General features: G+C 43.4%; 1 protein-coding gene across 2 annotated transcripts; it reads right to left on the bottom strand.

Annotated features, from left to right (window-relative positions):
* Positions 1 to 870: 870 nt before the first annotated feature.
* Amdhd1 (amidohydrolase domain containing 1) lies at positions 871 to 18,226 on the bottom strand. 2 transcript variants are annotated; one of them, XM_090328435.1, is made up of 9 exons: positions 18,077 to 18,226; positions 14,773 to 14,879; positions 14,451 to 14,515; positions 11,978 to 12,255; positions 9,328 to 9,553; positions 6,850 to 6,974; positions 3,997 to 4,090; positions 3,042 to 3,202; positions 871 to 2,193 (listed from the first exon to the last, which is right to left on the bottom strand). In XM_090328435.1, the coding sequence occupies exons 1-9, from the start codon at positions 18,211 to 18,213 to the stop codon at positions 2,106 to 2,108; spliced, it is 1,281 nt and encodes a 426-aa protein (XP_090184561.1). In that variant the 5' UTR covers positions 18,214 to 18,226; the 3' UTR covers positions 871 to 2,105. The 2 variants fall into 2 exon arrangements, with proteins under 2 accessions (XP_090184561.1, XP_090184562.1); XM_090328436.1 differs by lacking the exon at positions 3,042 to 3,202.
* Positions 18,227 to 18,491: the final 265 nt, after the last annotated feature.

Raw genomic sequence — 18,491 nt, 5'->3', positions numbered from 1 at the left:
GCAACCACTGCACAATCAGATGTGTGTGCTGTAGAGGAAGACAGAAGAGCTGCCATATTGCTGGATTACTAGGAGGCCTTGAAACCAGGGACTTGCTAGGCTTCAGAGGGTGATCTCGTTCTATGGGACACACATCTTCTGGAGTCACTGTGAGTTTTCTTTCTGGATTTCTGGTGCTCCTGCTTTAGCAAGCTTTACATGTGTCTTGCCAGGGTCCAGTCACATAACAAATATTTGGGAGCCTACTATGTTCACTGAAGCCTGATTATTCTTTCTGCAACACACTTGTCCCAGTCCTACCCTTTTCAAAAATATTCAGTGGATTCCCCTGGCTTTAAGGATGAAGTTCAAATCACTGATCTTGATGTTCAAGCCCTGTGCAACCAGAATCACCTGATTCTACAGCATTAGCTCCCCATCGAGTCCTCTGTCCTGGGGGACATGTCATGCACCTCCTAAAAATGTCTTCATGTTCAACTTTTTCATGTTCCACCTCCTCAAAAGCCCTCCCAGCCTTCAAAGGTATAATTGTTACTTTTGTGTGTGTGTGTGTGTGTGTGTGTGTGTGTGTGTGTGTGTGTGTGTGGTACTGGGATTTGAATTCGGGGCTTTGCACTTGCTAAGCAGGCACTCTACAACTTAGGCTAGGCTACTAGCCCTTTTTGCTTTTGTTATTTTTTCAGATAAAATCATGTCCTTTTTGTCTAGAGCTAACCTCAGATCCAGATCATTCTACCTACATCCCCTAGTTGGAATGATGTTGGGAACTTTCAGTAGTCACAAGCAGGAGCTAAACATGATTCTTTTCTTCATAAAAAGGCTGCCTCAGGAATCTTATTATAGTAACAAAAACTGACTAACACACGAACCTTGATTTGGTTATAGTTATTTATTTCTTATTTTCTTTAATAGTTGCACACAGAGTTTCGATTCAACATGTCAATTTATGAGTACAATGCATCTCGAGTAACGTCACCACTGGATATAATACAGTCTTACTAATCCAGACTGATCCACATCACCTTTGTGATCATTTTATAATTAATGTATACTTGACAAATTCCTTTTTGTAAGCAGGATGAAATTTGATAATGTAACCATATTTATGAGAATAATGAAAATTTTTTTTCAGAATTCTAGAAATGTCAATTTATATAAATAACTGCTCATTCTACAAACAATTGTGTACTCTATTCATTCAACTTTGTTCCATAATGTCAGGCAACATTGGTGATCTATTTCCAGGACTATCAGGAAACAAAAATAATAATGATAGCAAATAATCTTTTCCTTTTTTTTTTGTCAGTAATGGGGCTTGAACTCTGGGCCTGGGCACTGTCCCTGAGCTCTTCAGCTCAAGGCTATTGCTCTATCACTTGAGCCACAGCACCACTTTTGGTTTTCTGGTGGTTAATTGGAGATGAGAGGCTCCTGGACTTTAGTGCCCAGGCTGGCTTTGAACCGTGATCCTCACTCAGATCTCAGCCTCCTGAATAACTAGGATTACAGGTATGAGCTACTAAATGCATTCACTGCAGGAAGGCTGTTGCTCTTGTAGATGACAAGTCTTGAAACTGCCACAGAGCTAGCTGTGTTGTTAAGGTTGAAAGACATTAAACATGGAAAGACTCTGCCCCAGGTACACTAATGCATCTGAAGACAAAGACAAACTGTGTGCTTTTTATAAAAGAGCATAATTTAGTCATGTCACTTAAGACATCTTTCCTTCTATTCACCAATGTTCACTAAGTATAATTTACAAAATGAAAGTGGAGAGGCAAAAAATGGAAATTTCAAGCCAAGTCATCTTTTCTCACAATGGTATTTCTGAACTACCTCTTCATATAAACCTTCAGAATATTTGTATCCAATCTTTGTGAAATAATTTGATGGTTTGAGGTGATCATCACAGTAAGATTACATGTTCATTTATCCAAGTATACATGTTCAATTCAAATAAATCTTCAAGTGGACTAATAAAATGTGGAAATATATTTGGCTTTAAGATACATAATTCTGGCAACTCACTCAAGTATTTTTATTTAAATGTGACTGTATCAACTTATTTGATCCAGCAGAAGTGTCTTTTTCCCCTTGCAGAGCTATCATTTTTTGTAGATGACTTTTCCTTTAGTTATAACATATTCAATTAATTCATGATGGCCTCCAAACTGATAAATTATATGTTCCCATCTAGAAAGAAATCAAATCTGTTTTTCAATTCATGGAAGTTAAAATCTGTACTATAAAAATAAATTTAAATGTAAAATGAATTTATCTATAATAACCCATTGCCACTTAGGCCATTATACATAGCATTTAAGATCTGGCCCATAATAAATCAAATGCTTAAAAATATCGAAGTTCTTGATCTTAAATATTTCCTTTAGGACATGATACATGAATGGTAACAACATTGTTTTCAGTGGAAGGAGTCGATTGTGACCAGGGAGATAGAATTATACAGTGGCTTCTCTCTACTGAATATGAGGTCCAAGGCCTATGGCAAGCCCACAAGAATCAGGAAGGACAGTATTTACAACTTTTAGACTTATAACCATAAGACCCAAATTGTCTCATCGGAGGTACAGCTGGTATGGAACAGAATATGAATAATAAGAAACCAGAAACAGTATAACTGAGTGAAGAAATTGGGAATCAATTTGATATCTAAAGTCAAGGCGAGGGTGGCGGGGCAGGGGGGAAAGGAATCAGAACCAGAGAGACAAGTAGAGCTGGGAACAATCTAAAGGCCAGGGCCAAGCAGAAAACCATAAGCACAGTCCAGGACACGCAAAGGCAAGATCCCCAGTACACAGAGCAAGAACCTGGAAATCCATGAAAGATGGGATACAGAGGAAGACACCCCAGAACTTGTCCTACTGTAGGATCTAGAAGTAGACTTTCCAGTTGAAAAGGGTAAATCAGAGGGGACTGGTTAGTGTCTGAGTTTCTATATACCTGGCTGAGTCTGATACTAATAACTAGAGAAAAGGAACCTTGAACCTGTCTACCCCGTGGTAGGTTTGGTGAACACTTACCTGGGTGCATCGATGATAATGATATCTCCCTGTTTGCCAACCTCCAGAGACCCATGTGTGTGAGATTTTCCCAGGGCATAGGCTGCATTGATGGTGCCAGCAGCCAGGGCCTCAGGCATGGACATCCTCATATTTACGCAGGCCAGATGCATGACCATTGGCTAAGATGGAAAGAGGAGCACATGGGGGGAAAGTAGCAGAACAGCAATAGCCACTTCGGACGGCTTTCCAAGCAGCACACCAATAAAAGTGGTTAAATATTAGGTTGGAGGGGCTAAGGATGTAGCTCAGTGGTTGAGCTCAGGCGTGGCGTGCATGAGAAAAAACCTGGGTTCAAGCCCAGCTGATCCCCAAAATGGACAAGGTGGTAAAACTTGCTAATTTTCTAATTCTAAACTTAAACATGAAGATGCTTATGCTTTGAATGGTTGGAATAGTGAGGACGGGGTGGGGGTGACAGAAGAAATGACACAGTTCAAGGTGTGTTGCAGTTGTAAATTGATCAGTTGAACTGAAATGCCTTTGTACAACTAAAGAAACTTTTTTAAATTGCAAAAAGAGAACAATGATTTTTATGCGTTGGGGAAAAATCCTGCTAGTATCAGGATTGTATATTTAATATTTACTCACAACTTGTCAAAACCCTATGTTGATGATGCTTAACCTCCATCCTTATTTATCATTGAGACTCAGTGAAAGCGAATTAATGTAAAACCGCAATACTCAAAGCTAAACCAATAGGTGATGCAAACAGAAGCTTCTCTCTTCTCTTTCAGTCCAGAGGCATTCGTGTGGTACAGAAAAATCCAATTACACTATGATTCACACCCCTTTTATTTTCCACAAGGAAATACTTTTAAATTTCTTATATATTTAAGCAACTGATAAAGCATTTTAAGTGATTTATATTGTTGGTTAAAACCCTGTGCAGAAAAACATCTGGGCTGATACTCACCATTGAAAAGCAATATGCATTGGGGTTGAAATCACTCCCCAGAGCAACTATCACCCCCTCATCTACCATCTTCCTGGCTCGAGGCTGCTTCAATCTAAGGCATGAAGAAAAAGATGTCAGTCTCTAAAGCTGGAATTTTTGCAGAATAGGTAACCAAAATGGAAGAGAATGACAAGAAACAAACATAAGGTGAACTGAATCTCAGTAGAGTTAGGCAGAGACCCATGCAGGCTCACGACAATTCAGTTTTCATATTCTGTTTGGGGAGTGACTTGGCTGTTTTTAAAATTGGGACCATTGCTCTTGCCAATCTTTATATGCTTAGAGATTCTTGCTAAGGGAAAAATTCAGAATTTATAAAGAATGAATAAACCAGGAAGGTATTCTAATAAATTCTTATGAACTCTTGTGACTTTTGAGTTAATAACCAACCAATAAGCATAAAGAATTATTAATTTCTCAAAATACTTTTTTCTTGATAGTAGAAGGATTTTCAGCTGCCATTCCAGTCTTACCTTCTTCCTGGCTAATGGGGAAAGGGACTCTGACTTTTCTTCCTGGGCTGGCCTTGAATCCAGATACTCTGGATCTCAGCCTCCTAAGCAGTTAGGGGTGATGAGTCACTGGCACCTGGCAAAACATGGTTCTTGAGTGGTGAAAAAGTCACCAAGCTAAATATTGGTTGAGGACTTGGGCTGATAACTATTGAGATTTATAAGAAAAGTAGTTGGATATAACAAGAAAATCTGCTGATTTCCCAAGCTTAGCCTATATTGTATATATTATTTAAATTAAGAGAATATTAGTAATAAAACTGTATTATATTGCATATGTGTGTATATGAAATTATAGTTCTTTTTTTGCCAGTCCTGGGGCTTGAACTCATGGCCTGGGCACTGTCCTTTCAAGGCTAGCATTCTATCACTTGAGCCACAGGACCACTTGTGGCTTTTTCTGTGTATATTGTATCAGGGAATTGAACCCAGGGCTTCATGCATGATAGGCAAGCACTCTACCACTAGGTCATGCTCCCAACCTGAAATTATAGTTTTTGTTTGTTTGTTTGTTTGTTTTTTGCCAGTCCTGGGCTTGAGCTCAGGGCCTGAGCACTGTCCTTGGATTTTCTCAAGGCTAGAGCTGTACCACTTGAGCCTCAGCACCATTTCTGGCTTTTTTCTATGTATGTGGTACCGAGGAATCGAACCCAGGTCTTCATGCATGCTAGGTAAGCACCTTAACCACTAGGCCAAACTCCCGGCCCCTGAAATTATAGTTTTTAAAAAGCAATGGAATGTTCTTTTCCCTTCTAAATGTTACTCTAAGTCTGGCCTTTCTCAAATCATGTCTCAGACTAGGTTATTCTTTTTTTTTTTTTCCATCAGTCATGGGGCTTGAACTCTGGGCCTAGGTGTTATCCCTGAGCTCTTCAGCTAAAGGCTTGAGCCACAGCACCATGTATGGTTTTCTGATGGTTAATTGGAGATAAGAATCTCACAGGGGCGGGGGGAGGGAAATGGGTACCAAGACATGTGAAAGGGTATCAATGTATGTGAATTAATGCACCTTCTATCTGGCAAATATCATGTAACCCTTTTACTAATTACAATAAAAAAAAAAGAATCTCACAGAGGACTTTAGTGCCTGGTCTGTCTTTGAACCTCAATCCTCAGATCTCAGCCTCCTGAGTAGCCAGGATTAAAGGCGTGAGCCACCGTGCCCAGCCCAAGTTATTTGTTGTGTGAGTGGAGTATGTGGAGAAGGAGGGCTATTCTATACATGGAGGGATTTCTAACAGCTTTGGTGGCCTCTACTCACTAGATGCCAGTAGCACCTTTCCCTGCCTATATGGGAAAATCAGAAATGTTTCCAGCTGTCTTCTGAGGGGTTAAAATTGCTCTGACCTAAAATTTACCTGCAGAATTGTTGCCCAGCAGATCATATATCTTACCAATGTCTAACCCTAAGAAGAAATTGACTATTTTTTGAGAGCTGGTTTTCTAGACTACAGACTCCTCAACAGCCATCATAGGATTGAATAATGAAAGCATGGCAAAACCTCAGATCTCACAGTTGGCAGAATTAGAGTATCTGACTGTGGTACTTGGTATGTTGTATATACATTTATTTGGGTCATTGAAAATGGGAAGGTAAGGGAAAAATAAGATGAATGGGAGGGGGTTGGGCAGGAAAAATGGGAGAAAAACATGGGAAGGGGCAACAATGTTCAAAAAGTAATGTACCCACTACCCGATGAATATAACTGCAACTCCTCTGTATATCATCCCAACAATAAAATAACATTTAAAAAAGAAGGGGAGAATTCAGGAAAAAAAGGTGTATTCTATTCACATAGGGTCTACTGCAAAATCTCTGGAGACTGTGATAAAAAACATTTTCTGTATCTCCTCTGTTCTTTTCCCATCCAGACCCCCAGAATGTAAGGGGTGATGGTCCCACCAGCATCTTTGCAGAAAATGGCTCATCCACATGGGGCACTGCTAAATATCCTAACACTTCACATGTGTTTTTAAAAATAGCTTGTTTCATGATTTGCTAATTATAAAAGTAATACACTGATTTCTAATTTAAAAATTCAGAATCTAGGGAAAAAAAGGAAGGAAGGGAAGGAGGAAGGAAGGGAGAGAGGGAAAAAGGGAGGGAAGGAGGGAGGAAGGGAGGACTTTCCACAATAATCCCACTGTCAAAGCAATTGGACTCTAAGCTCCTTCAGATAACTCATTTAAGAACATCAAGGCAGAATTGACATCTTTGTAGCATCTACATTTCCATTGCCTGTATTTTTTCAGGAATTTGTCCTTCCAGCCTTTGTTTCAGGGTGGGAAACAACCCTACCTCAGCATGTAGGCCGTGGTGGGCAGGAGGACAGCAGAGCACTGGGCTGTTGCCATGGCAGCAATACCCTCATCACTCACTTCTTCCAGGTGGCTGATGGCCTGGGCTCCCAACTCAGCCCCCAGCTAGGCAGATTGGGCACAAAGGAAAAGATTTTGTGAGTCACAATTAATAAAGTACATGACATTATATTTTCTACAAAAAAGCAATTGCTCTCCATTAGGATTTCTTGCCAAATACTTCTTAAGAGCATAAGCTTCCAAATGCAAAAAAATAGACATTCGGTTCCATCTAACGCTGCTTCTAAAACTGTTTTCTTTTGGGGGAGGGATGGTTGTAACTAGTGTTTGAATTGGAGTTATCATGCTTGCTAGGCAGGTTTAAACTCTTCCCACAACCTTATTTTTGCTTTAGTTACATTTCAGGGTAGGGTTTTACATTTTTTCTTTAACTTCCTTAGGAAGAAACATAGGAGAACTTAATAGTTCAAACATGATAAATAAAGAGAGAACACCAAAAGACTAAACATAGAGCTCCCCTTTGACCTAGCAATCCCATTCCTGGCATTTACTCAAATGTCCAGAAACAAGGACATACTAAAGCTACCAGCACAACCATGTTCATTGTAGAATTATTCACCATAGCTACAATATGGAACCAACTCAGCCCATCAGTAGATGAATGGATCAAGATGTGGTACTTACACACAATGGAATTCTATGCTCCCATCAGAAAGAATGACATCACCCCATTTGTAAGGCAATGGAAAGATTTGGAAAAAATAATATTCGGTGAAGTAAGCCAGAACCCCCCCAAAAAACAGGCTCCATGGTGTCCCTTATTTGTAATAATTAGTATATGTCTAGGATTCTCCTAGCAGAGGATCACAATAGCTGAAAAGCTATATGTATATGGCCATATAGGATGAGGCTAAGCAAAATGAACTCCAATATATGGAAATAAGAGGTTTATCTTTGTGATTTTTGTTCTTAATGTACTATGTGAATTTCTTTCTTTTCTTTTTTCCCCTTATGTTTTATCTCATGTTTGTTACTGTATCTGACTTTGGTGCCTGGCATATTGTATATACATTTATTTATTTATTTGAAATAGGAAAGGCAAGGGGAAGATGACTGGGAGGGGGTGGGGGAAGATAAGTGGGAGAAAAACATGGGAAGGGGTATCAATGTTCAAGAAGTAATGTACCCACTACCTGAATGTAACTGTAACCCCTCTATGCATCACCCCGACAATAAAACAACAATTTAAAAAAAAAGAAAAAAAAAGAGAGAGGGAGCAGTTGTAATGATGTCCAAAATTTGGACTTAGCAACACACAACTGATGCTGTCATGGAAACAGAGAATGAGATTTGGACATGTTATTAAGATATCAAGTTGGACATGTGCTTGAGATGTTGGTAGATAGTCCATAACTATATTAATGATCCAACGAAATTGTTCTTGTGCGTGTGTTGGTGTGTGCGTGCACATGCGTACACACATTAAAGATCAAGCTCAAGGGCTTGGTTATGTGAGGAGAATGAGGTACATGCTCAACACCTTCAGGCAGTTGTTTTCCAGCTTTGAGAAATGACATCTAGACTCACGATGGCAAGACTTTCTTACTGATGCTGAGTTCTCAATATCTGACATGGATGGCATTTGGCACATAGTGCACATCCAAACGTTCTTAAAAGAGTGAATGAGTAGCTGAGTGCCGGATGCTCATGTCTGTGATCCCAGTTACTCTAGAAGCTGAGATCTAAGGATCATGGTTAGAAGCCCGTCCAGGCAGAAAAGTCCATGAAAGCCTTATCTCCAGTTCCCACCAAGCAGAAAAGCAGGATGGTGAGCTGTGGCTCAAGTGGTAGATCAAAAAGTTCAGGTCTAGCACTCGGGCCCTGAGTCAAGCCATAGGACTAACACACAAATGTGTGCATACGGGTGCACACAATAAACACAAATACACACACACACACACACACACACAAATTAAAAGTGTAAATAGGTGACTGTGAGAAGGATATACTAAGCATACATTTGAGCACTGTCCTGTGGTAATAATGGCATGTTTTGCCAACTTTGATATGTAAATGGCAGAAAGATTCTAGAAGGCACATATGAAATTAGTATACTGTGTTAATATATCTTTGTGTGGCAATCAAAATATGCCATGAATGTAGTAGATATGTTTATTTTTCTATTCACGTCATGAGCAGACAGTAATCAGGGCAAACAATCAAGCTGTGAGTGAGATTGTTGAGCAAGAGGAAGGTTCTGGGTTCAACGTCTAACATCGAAACAATAACAACAACAAAAAGTAAATGAAAAACAAAGTCAAGAGAAAAAAAAACCCAAAAAACACACCACAAAGTTTCTAATAAAGATCAGGATTTCCCAGGCACCCCATCCTCTTTCCAAAATACTGCGGGAATGTGCAAGTATGTGTTGACACAGGAAGGGCAAAGGCCATCGTACCTCAGCAGCCTTCATGGGGTGAAGTTCATCCCCGTGGAAGTTAATCTGTAGCCCTATCTCCTTCCCACTCTGAAGAATTCTTCTGGTGGAATCCAGATCAAAGACACCCTCCTCACAAAACACATCTATATTGTCAACCTGTATTTCTCCATTTCTGCCAAGTTCCTTCAGCTTCGGGAGGTGGTGAGCAATGATGTCAGCAGCGGCTTCAGTGGCAGTCTTCCCTCTGATGACAGAAATGAGGTTACCGTGGGCAAATACTTGAGAAGAGAAGAAGAGAGAGGGGGTGAGGGAGGAAAAAATCACAACTCCTGCCATGATTTACATGCCATGCTTAATCATGGCAGACCTCAGACACTCACTGACAGCTGAAGAAAATTCCTGTAACACTGCACCCTGTGTTTGGCACACAGATGGCTGTCTTTCAGCCCAACTTGGTGGGTGGATGGGTGGAGGGAAGCAATGAGGAGAAGGGTACTTATGAAAATGATTTCTACTTCTCAAGATAGTCATATAGAGTGGGATGCTTTGGAGCTCTATAGTACAAATGCATAATTCATGATTTAAATATTTACATCAAACACTCAAAAGTCAGAAGTAGCTCAACTGAGTTAAATCCAGGTTTCAATATCAAAAAAAAAAGGAACAGGAAAAGCAGATTGGCTTCATAGATTCACTTTAAATACACTTCATATTTGTTTGAAAACATCCACAATTGTCTCAATGCAGCATTAATTTCAGGAACATACATGCTAAAAATGTATGACAAAGATTCTGGAAGTATTTCTTTTCTACAGAATTAGTTTTGTGAATTTGAAATGATATAAACATTCACTTCCTCTGATTGAGGAGGGAAATGGATATTAGCATTAAAATTGTGTATTTCTGCAGACCATGGGAGTATAGTTAGTAATAGTCTCCTATATCCTTTTGAACTGCTTTTTGCTAGTTAACTGGATATAAGAGTCTCATAGATTTTCTTGTCCAAGATAGCTTTGAACCATGATCCTCAAGTATGAGCCTCCTACATAGCTAGGATTATAGGTGTCAGCTCTCAGTTTTCAGTGGGCTTATATCTTACACATCCTTCATTTTTGCTGACCCAGGCAGATCAGTTTTCACTTCAAGTCAGGAAGTGACAACAAATACTTGACCATAACTTTGCACTGAAGAGCTCAGAAACAGAGCCGAGGCCCAGAGTTCAAGCCCCATGACCCACAAAAAGAAAAGAAAGAAATGATAAAAATGTCACATATAATTAAGGTCATTTCCCATGCAAAACATGCTGTAGACAATACTGCAATTTTTACATCTCAAAGAAATAATTTATGCTTTCAAAATATCACAGATGTAAAAATATAAAATACATTCTAAGGACTGAATTTTCAAAATATGTTTGTTAAGTGCAGAGTATGCCTGCACCTGTCATCGAGGCTGAATGCGGCATCTCCATCGTTTTTACCTGGATCTCTCTTAGATCTTTCAGGTCTAGAACATGGTCCTTCCTGTCTAGAAATTCCAGGGTCAAAAGGTCTCTGGTGGATATGTGACATATACATAGGCAGTCCATGTTCTCCACAGGAAAGACATGTTGGAGAAACCTTTTAGATAAATGGGAAAGCTAAAACCTTTTATAATGGAGCCAGGCACCAGTGGCTGACATCTGTAATCCTAGCTACTCTAGCTACCTCAAAGGCTGAAATCTAAATACTGAATTCATTAGCACAGAAAATAACTCAAATGAGGGCCTCGAGTTTGGCCTAGTGGTAGAGTGCTTGCCTAGCATGCACAAAGACCCGGGTTCCATTCCTCGGTACCACATACATAGAAAAAAGCCAGAAGTGGTGCTATGGCTTAAGTGATAGAGTGCTGGCCTTGAGAAAACCCAAGGACAGTGCTCAGGCCCTGAGCCCGAGCCCAGACTGGCAAAAAAAAAAAAAAAAAATTACTCAAATGAGTAAAAGGTGAACCAGGGCCAGGGACCTTTTCTTTTTTGCTAACCCCAACAGCTTGCAACTTCCCCTCCCTCCTCCTTTATTTTTTGTGGGTTGTGGGGACTTGAACTCTGGACCTGGGCTTTGTCCCTGAGCTCTTCCACTCAAGGCTACCGCCCTACCCCTGGAGCCAAAGCCCCACTTCCCATTTTCTTGTGCATAATTGGAGATGAGAGTCTTTCGTTCTTTAGTACCGGGGGGGGGGGGGGGGGGGGGGGGGCTGGCTTTGAACCGCGATCCTCACATCTCAGCCTCAGGATTACAGGCGTGAGCCACCAGGCTGGACTCCCCATCCATTTTTCTAGACGTTGAATAATGAAAGAAAGGCCCTCGGATCTCGCCTGTCATCCTAGCGACTTAGGAGGCGGAGATCTGAGGACTGTGGTTTGAAGCCAGCCCAGGACAGGGACTAGAAAACCGGCACTGGAGCTGTGACTCAACAATGGCAGAGCTCTGACTCTCAGGGAACAGCACCCAGGCCCTGAGTTCAAGCCCCATGACCAACAAAGAAAATCAAAATGATCGGGAAGAACTAGAACATCTTTCCAAGGGTTGCTGTCGACGGGTCTCCTTGCAACAGCTGAAGAGCGGCTGCACCCTCTCCAGGGAGGGAGCCCTGCCCGAGTCACACCCGGCCCCTTCCTCCACTGGCTTACTTGGGCACCGCATGGGCTCCACAGTAGGTGGCCGAGATGCCAAGGGGCAGCTCCCGGCGGGCGCGCTCAATCACACGCAGCATCTTGAGCTCCGTCTCCAGGTCCAGGCCGTATCCGCTCTTGCACTCCACCAGCGTGGTACCCGCCCGCATCATGCACTCGAGCCGCTGCTGCAAGGCCAGGAACAGCGCCTCCTCCGACGCCTGGCGCGTGCGCTCCACCGTGAAGTGGATGCCCCCTCCAGCCCGGTGAATGTCCATGTAGGTGGCTCCTGACAACTGAACCCACGGCCCACTCAGCATCGCTGCAGACACATCCACAGACCTACCTCCAAGCGTGAGAGCCAAAGGGGATGGAGAGGCAGACCGCTCCAGTGCCCACGACCCGGTTGTACACTGGATGTGCCTACTTCTCGAAGCCCCTTCCTTTCCACACTCTTAGAATCTTCCAGACTCTTCTGCTCTTACTTAGATAATGTGGGGTGGAGGCAGGGGTGGGCATGGGAATAGGGGACCCAGGAAAGAACTGGACGGCAGAGATGGGCATTGATGGGCAGCTGCGGATCTCAGGACAGCAACAATACCTTGGCATTGGAGTATTTCAGTACTTTAACAACCCACTGTCCTAGTCCTTCCTGTTAACATGTTTGTTGTTGTTGTTGGCAGGGTCTTGAACTCAGGGCCTGGACTCCGTTCCTGAGCTTCTTTTGCTCAAGGCTGTCACTGTACCACGTGCACCACAGCACCATTTCTGGTTTTTTCTCTGTGTGTGTGGTATTGTGGAATGGAATCCAGGGCTTCATTCATGCTAGGCAAGCACTCTACCACTAAGCACAATCCCAGCCCCTTAACATGTTTTAAAAAGCCAAGATAAGCCTGGTACTGGTGGCACATGCCTGTAAAACCTAGCAACTCAGGAGGCTGAGATCTGAGGATCAGGGTTCAAAGCCAACCCAGGTAGGAAAGTCTGTAAGACTCTCATCTCAAATTAACCACAAAAAAACTGGAAGTAGAGCTGTGGCTCAAATGATATAGCACTAATCTTGAGCTTAGGGACAGTGGCCCAGTCCAGAGTTCAAGCCCTAGGACCAGGTTAAAAAAAATGCAAACTAGCTGGGCACATGTAGCTCACACCTGTAACCCTAGCTACTCAGGAAGCTGAGATCTGAGGATAGCGGTTCAAAGGCAGGCCTGGGAAGGAAGTTTTTGAGAGTTTTTTGTTCCTTGTTGTTTATCTTTCTTTTGGGGGGCATTGCACTTCACTTGCTGGGCAATCGTTTTGTCACTAAGCTACAAATGAGCCCTCTGGGGCCCGGGAGTTTGGCCTAGCGGTTAAAGTGCTTGACTAGCATGCACAAAGACCCGGGTTCGATTCCTCGGTATCCCACATACACAACCAAACCGGAAAAGTGGCAGAGACAAGACTGCTAGCCTGAGCTAGAAAGAGGGCCTAGCCGGGCCGGAGCGACCCAGGCCGGAGCGAGCGGGGCCGGAGCGAGCGGGGCCGGAGCGAGCAGGGCCGGAGCGAGCGGGGCCTGAGCTAGAAAGGGGGCCTAGCCGGGCCGGAGCGAGCAGGGCCGGAGCGAGCGGGGCCAGAAAGAGAAAGGGGCCAAAAAAAAAAAAAAAAAACAAAAAAAAAAGAACAAATGAGCCCTCTGTGAGACTTTTATACCCAATTAGTCACTAAAAAGCCCAAAGCTCAAGTGGTAGAATGCCAGCCTTAAGTGAAAAAATTAAGCAAGAGCATGGGCCCTGAGTTCAAGGCCTAGTACAACACAGGGTGGGGAGGGGAGGAAAGGATAGGATTCAGGGACCTCATTATAGTCATTTGAATCTCCAGAGAATCAAGGGTGGCTTTTACATGGCCATAGTTGGGCACCAGAGTTTGGGGAATTTATAAATAAGTTAGCTTTGTTGCCATTTGCTTTCTATACTCCAGCAAGTAAAAATATGCATTAAGATATAGATGGGGCCAGGAGTGTGGCCTTGTGGTAGAGTGCTTGCCTAGCGTGCACAAAGCCTTGGGTTTGCGTCTTTGGTACTACATACACAGAAAAAGCCAGAAGTGGTACTGTCACTCAAGTGATAGAGTGCTAGCCTTAAGAAAGCTCAAGGATAGTGCCCCAGCCCTGAGTTCAAGCCCCAGGACTAGGGGGGGAAAATAGGAGAAGACCTAGATGAGGAGAATGAAGTCAAAAATTCAATGCACATACTACAAAATTAAGAAAAGTGAGGGAAGGGATGGGTTGAGAGGAACGGGTGAAAATATTGAGGGCTGATAGTGCTCAAGATGCACTGTATTCATAAACTGTTTTGTTGAATGACAACCCCTTTGCACAATGACTTAAAAATACTTTTAAAAACGAAAGAAAAGCAAAAGACTGCTGAATGTGGCAAAGGTTGCCAGCTGATGAACTTAGAGAAGGCTTCATCTCCGTACGCTAGGCTGATATCCCATCATGCATTGAGGTTACCTTCATTGCAAACTCGTGAACTCTTTCTCCAGCCCAGACAGGGTGTGTATGTGCATCCACCAAACCTGCAATCGATGAAGGTCAACAAGGAGAAGGTGAATGAGGAAAGCGTACAGGCAAAAGCACCAAGCTGCCAAGTGAAAGCATGACTGCAAAAAAGCCAGACCTTCAAGAGTAGAAATTGAAAACCAGAAGTCACTAATATTTTTCATACGTTTTAAGACTTGCTTAAAACAAACTGCTAGTCTCCATCTTTACATTCTTGGAGTGACTGTTCAAAACAGCTTTCAGAGTTGTTAGTTTGGGGGCGGGGAATAAATACCTGGTAGGACACATTTCCCAGAACAATCAATTCTTTCTTCAAAAGTGTCTTCAGAAAACTGGCGTTGGATAACATCCGCAGGACCAATAGCTTTTATGAGCCCATCACTGGAGATAAATGCAAGAAATAGTTACGAGTTTGTGGAAAATCAGATGTTTTACTTTTAGGTTGCTGTGACCAAATTACTCCCCCCTCCCCTGCCCCTCACCCTGAAAAACAGCTTAAAAGGAGGAACTTTTTATTTTGCTCACATTTCAGAGGGGCCAGCCCACCGGAGGACAAACCTCTCCTCCACCTTAGTTACCTACTTTTTGCCCCCTTTCTAACCTTCACCACCTCCAATGATGCCATCTTATGAAGACATCTAGAAATTAAGACCCAATCACTTCCCAAAAGCCCATCCACTGTCAACCAAGCCCCTGCTACATTTCTTGCAAGAATGCTAATGATTTAAAATGTCTTCAGATACCATATATCACAGCTGACACTGTGATTACCTCTTGAACTTGAGTCTCTGGGAAAGTGACTGGAGCCACAGTGAAGACAAAAAGCCCTGGTGTGTGTAGAAGAGAGTGACTGTTCTCTTCCCCTACGGGTCTGGAATCCTAAGTTTTAGTTGGACATGTGCCCACTCAGGACATGTGCCTCCCATCAGCCAAGTGGAGTCATCTGACTAAGTTCTAGCCATTAGGCTTACTTTCACTCTATTCTCACTGGCTGGAAAGTAACTAGAGATGGAGCAGCCATCTTGGATGGTGAGGTGAGTATGAAAGTGGGTTGTACCCAGAGAGCAAGAATGTGATGCAAGGAAGTTGGGAGGGAATCTCAGAGGAAGAGGGAAACCTACTACCCAAGTTCCAGCCCTACACCCCCCAGCTCCTGTATAGGTGGGTCATTTTGTCATCAAAAACATCTTAATAAAGGTGGTGTCCTTAGAAAGGAACCCTCCTTAAAAGGCACATGTGGACACTGTTCTTAAGGAACCCTAGTTAAACCTCCATGCCTGTGCTCTGCACAACATTAATGCTGTCATTACAAAATGCATTGTACAAATGGGCCTGTGCAGTTGAAACACTGCTATTGACAAACTGTTATGTAACCACAACACTCAAAAACTGTCCATCACACCCGGCCCTGTGGCTCGCGCCTATAATCCTAGCTACTGGCACACACACACACACAGGTGAAAAATTTGGACATTTTCCAGATAATTACTTGGCAGGTATGTAAAATAATGAATAGGTAAACTGAAAGCAACAGTCTTATACCAAACTAGGCATATTTCAGCATATTTGAGCAGCAAAATTCTGAATATTGCCACAAATACATTCTAATATAAACAAACCTAACACACTCTAAGAACCATGTAGCAGATCAAATCAAGAAAAAAAATGACCTTCCAGACAGTCCACAAGTCGATTCTGTCCTTTCTCTTCCCTGTTCATGTGGTCTGAATGAGCACAGGATTCTAGAGAACATGTCCTAACACCCAGGACTTTATGTCTGATAGTATCCTTCCCATTTCTACAAATATTTTATTTCCCACCACTAGGTAGATATTTTTATCAGCTTTCTCATCAGATATGTCATTTTAACAAAATTTTAATAGGAAATTGTTTCTGCTCTGTGTTAACTACAACAGACCCTAAACTCTAGGCTGTTATACAATCCTAAGCCATCTCAGATAAGCCTTGGTCTGTTATCAGAGCCTCACGGGGCTCTGGCATGAGGATCCTCATCCAATCCCCACATGGCCCTAGCAAACTTTGGCTGTTCTCTTATTCTTGTTTGGCAGGAAGCACAGGTTAACAGAAAACAACTGAAAATAACCTCTTTTAATCAGATCAGATCCTGACTCCGGCTATTCCAAGCTACTGCCATGTAACTGTTTTCCAGTTCTCAGGTTTGAATGTGCAGACCAAGGGTATGGGAGAGGTACTTCATAAAAATTCAGGTGGTGTGAGCACTGACTGGTCCTCACACTCGTTATCCTGGCTACTCACCAGGCTGAGATCTTAGGATCATAGTTCAAAGACAGCTTGGGCTGGAGAATCCAGCTTGTGAAACTTTTATCTCTAACTATAAAAGGAAGGAAAAAAGGAAGGAAGGAAAGAAGGAAGGGAGGGAGGGAGGGAGGGAGGGAAAACTAATAGTGGAGCTGTGGCTTAAGTGGTAGAGAATTAGCCCTGAGTTCAAAACCCAGGACCTACACACACACACACACACACACACACACACACACACACACACACATTCAGGTCTTTGAACTCCATCAACTCAGATGCCAATTGAAAAGATCTGATAATGAGGGCAGATGCACTTAGAAATCTGGCTTAGAAGAACGAAAGACAATCTGGGTGGAGTGGCTCCAGTAATCCTAGCTCCAAGGAAAGCAGAGATTCAGAGGACTGCAGTTCCAAGCTAGTCCCAGCAAAAAGTTTGCCTGGAGACACCCCTCCCTGCAAAACACACACACACACACACACACACACACACACACACACACACACTCAATAAAAGCTGGGTTTGATAGCAACTCAATCTAACTACAAGAAAACCCTAAGTAGGAGGTTTTGGGTCAAGACCAAGCCCAGGTGCAAGATCCTAGTTGCAAAATAACCAAAGCAATAGACCTAGAACAAATCATATTAAGTAAATCAATCTCAGAGAGACAAATGACACATGTTTTCTCTTGTAAGCCAAAGCTAGATCTAAAATACCAGGGATATGATAAATTATACAGGACTCTTGGCATTCACACACAATGAGACCAAAGAATATACTTAGGAAAGGAACACAAAGGCATAATTCCTATGTGCCTCTGTTCCTATAACACTAATCAAAACGGTCAGTATTGCAGTAAATTCAAGGAAAGGAAAGGAAAATAACCAAAGCAAAGAGAGGTGTGTGTGTGTGTGGGGGGGTGATGAGGGTTGGGGCTCAAGTGGTAGCCCAACATCCTAGCAAGGCCCTGAATTCAAATCCTTTGTACTAAAAAAAAAGGAAGGGGGAGGGAACAAGAGAAGGGGCATCAACGGGCGAGAAGTAATGATGAATGTAACCGTAGCCCCGCTGTGCATTACCCCCACCATAAAGAAAGAGAGGGAAGAGAAACGTCAGCCCTGCGGGGATGAACTGTTAGCCTGCGGTTCACCAGGCGTGGGGTGGGAGGTCTCCACGGGTGTCGTCCCGGGTGACTAAGTGACCAGCCTGGAGCTCGTCTCTAGGTGTCTGGGAAAGTTTGAACTAGGTAAAGAAAGAGTCCCGCATGTCCCGCGGCCCCCGCGCGCGCCCCGTCACTTACGTGCCCACCACCAGGCTGGCGCCCTCCAGCACCGCCAGGCCGCGCAGCGCCGCCCCGGCCAGGAAGCGCTCGCCCCGGGCGCACACCAGCACCACCTGGCGCGCGTTCTCCAGCAGCAGCCGGTGGCCGCCCGCCATGGCGCCCGGCCGGGGTCTCCTCCCGCGGGCGCGCTGGACCGCGCGGCTCTACCCCCGGATCCCGAGCGTGGGGCGGGGCGGGGCGGGCACTGGGCAGCCGCTGCCCTTTGGCACCGGGGAGGACAGGGACGGACAGTAAGCTGGGTGCAGATGACAATGATAAGGGGCCACCGAGGACAATCCGTCCCGAGCCTTGTCACGGCCTGCTGCTTTTCCTAGGTCACGCTCTCACGTTGGGGGGCAAATGGAGGTAGAGACGCTGTCACACACCCCCCACT

This window comes from Megascapheus bottae, chromosome 2, assembly GCF_031878675.1.
Source record: "Megascapheus bottae isolate mThoBot1 chromosome 2, mThoBot2.hap1, whole genome shotgun sequence".
NCBI classification, from domain to species: domain Eukaryota; kingdom Metazoa; phylum Chordata; class Mammalia; order Rodentia; family Geomyidae; genus Megascapheus; species Megascapheus bottae.
The sequence above is the reverse complement of the archived record's forward strand: the minus strand, read 5'-3'. Positions and strand labels throughout refer to the sequence as shown.

Excerpts from the sequence above, each read along its gene's own strand:
- Amdhd1 (XM_090328435.1), bottom strand. The coding sequence starts at position 18,213 with ATGGCGGGCGGCCACCGGCTGCTGCTGGAGAACGCGCGCCAGGTGGTG. Across the intron at positions 14,880-18,076 it reads GCCAGCCTGGTGGTGGGCAC|TGATGGGCTCATAAAAGCTA; the intron begins GTAAGTGACGGG and ends ATTTATCTCCAG. Across the intron at positions 2,194-3,041 it reads ATTATCATCGATGCACCCAG|ATGGGAACATATAATTTATC; the intron begins GTAAGTGTTCAC and ends ATTTCTTTCTAG.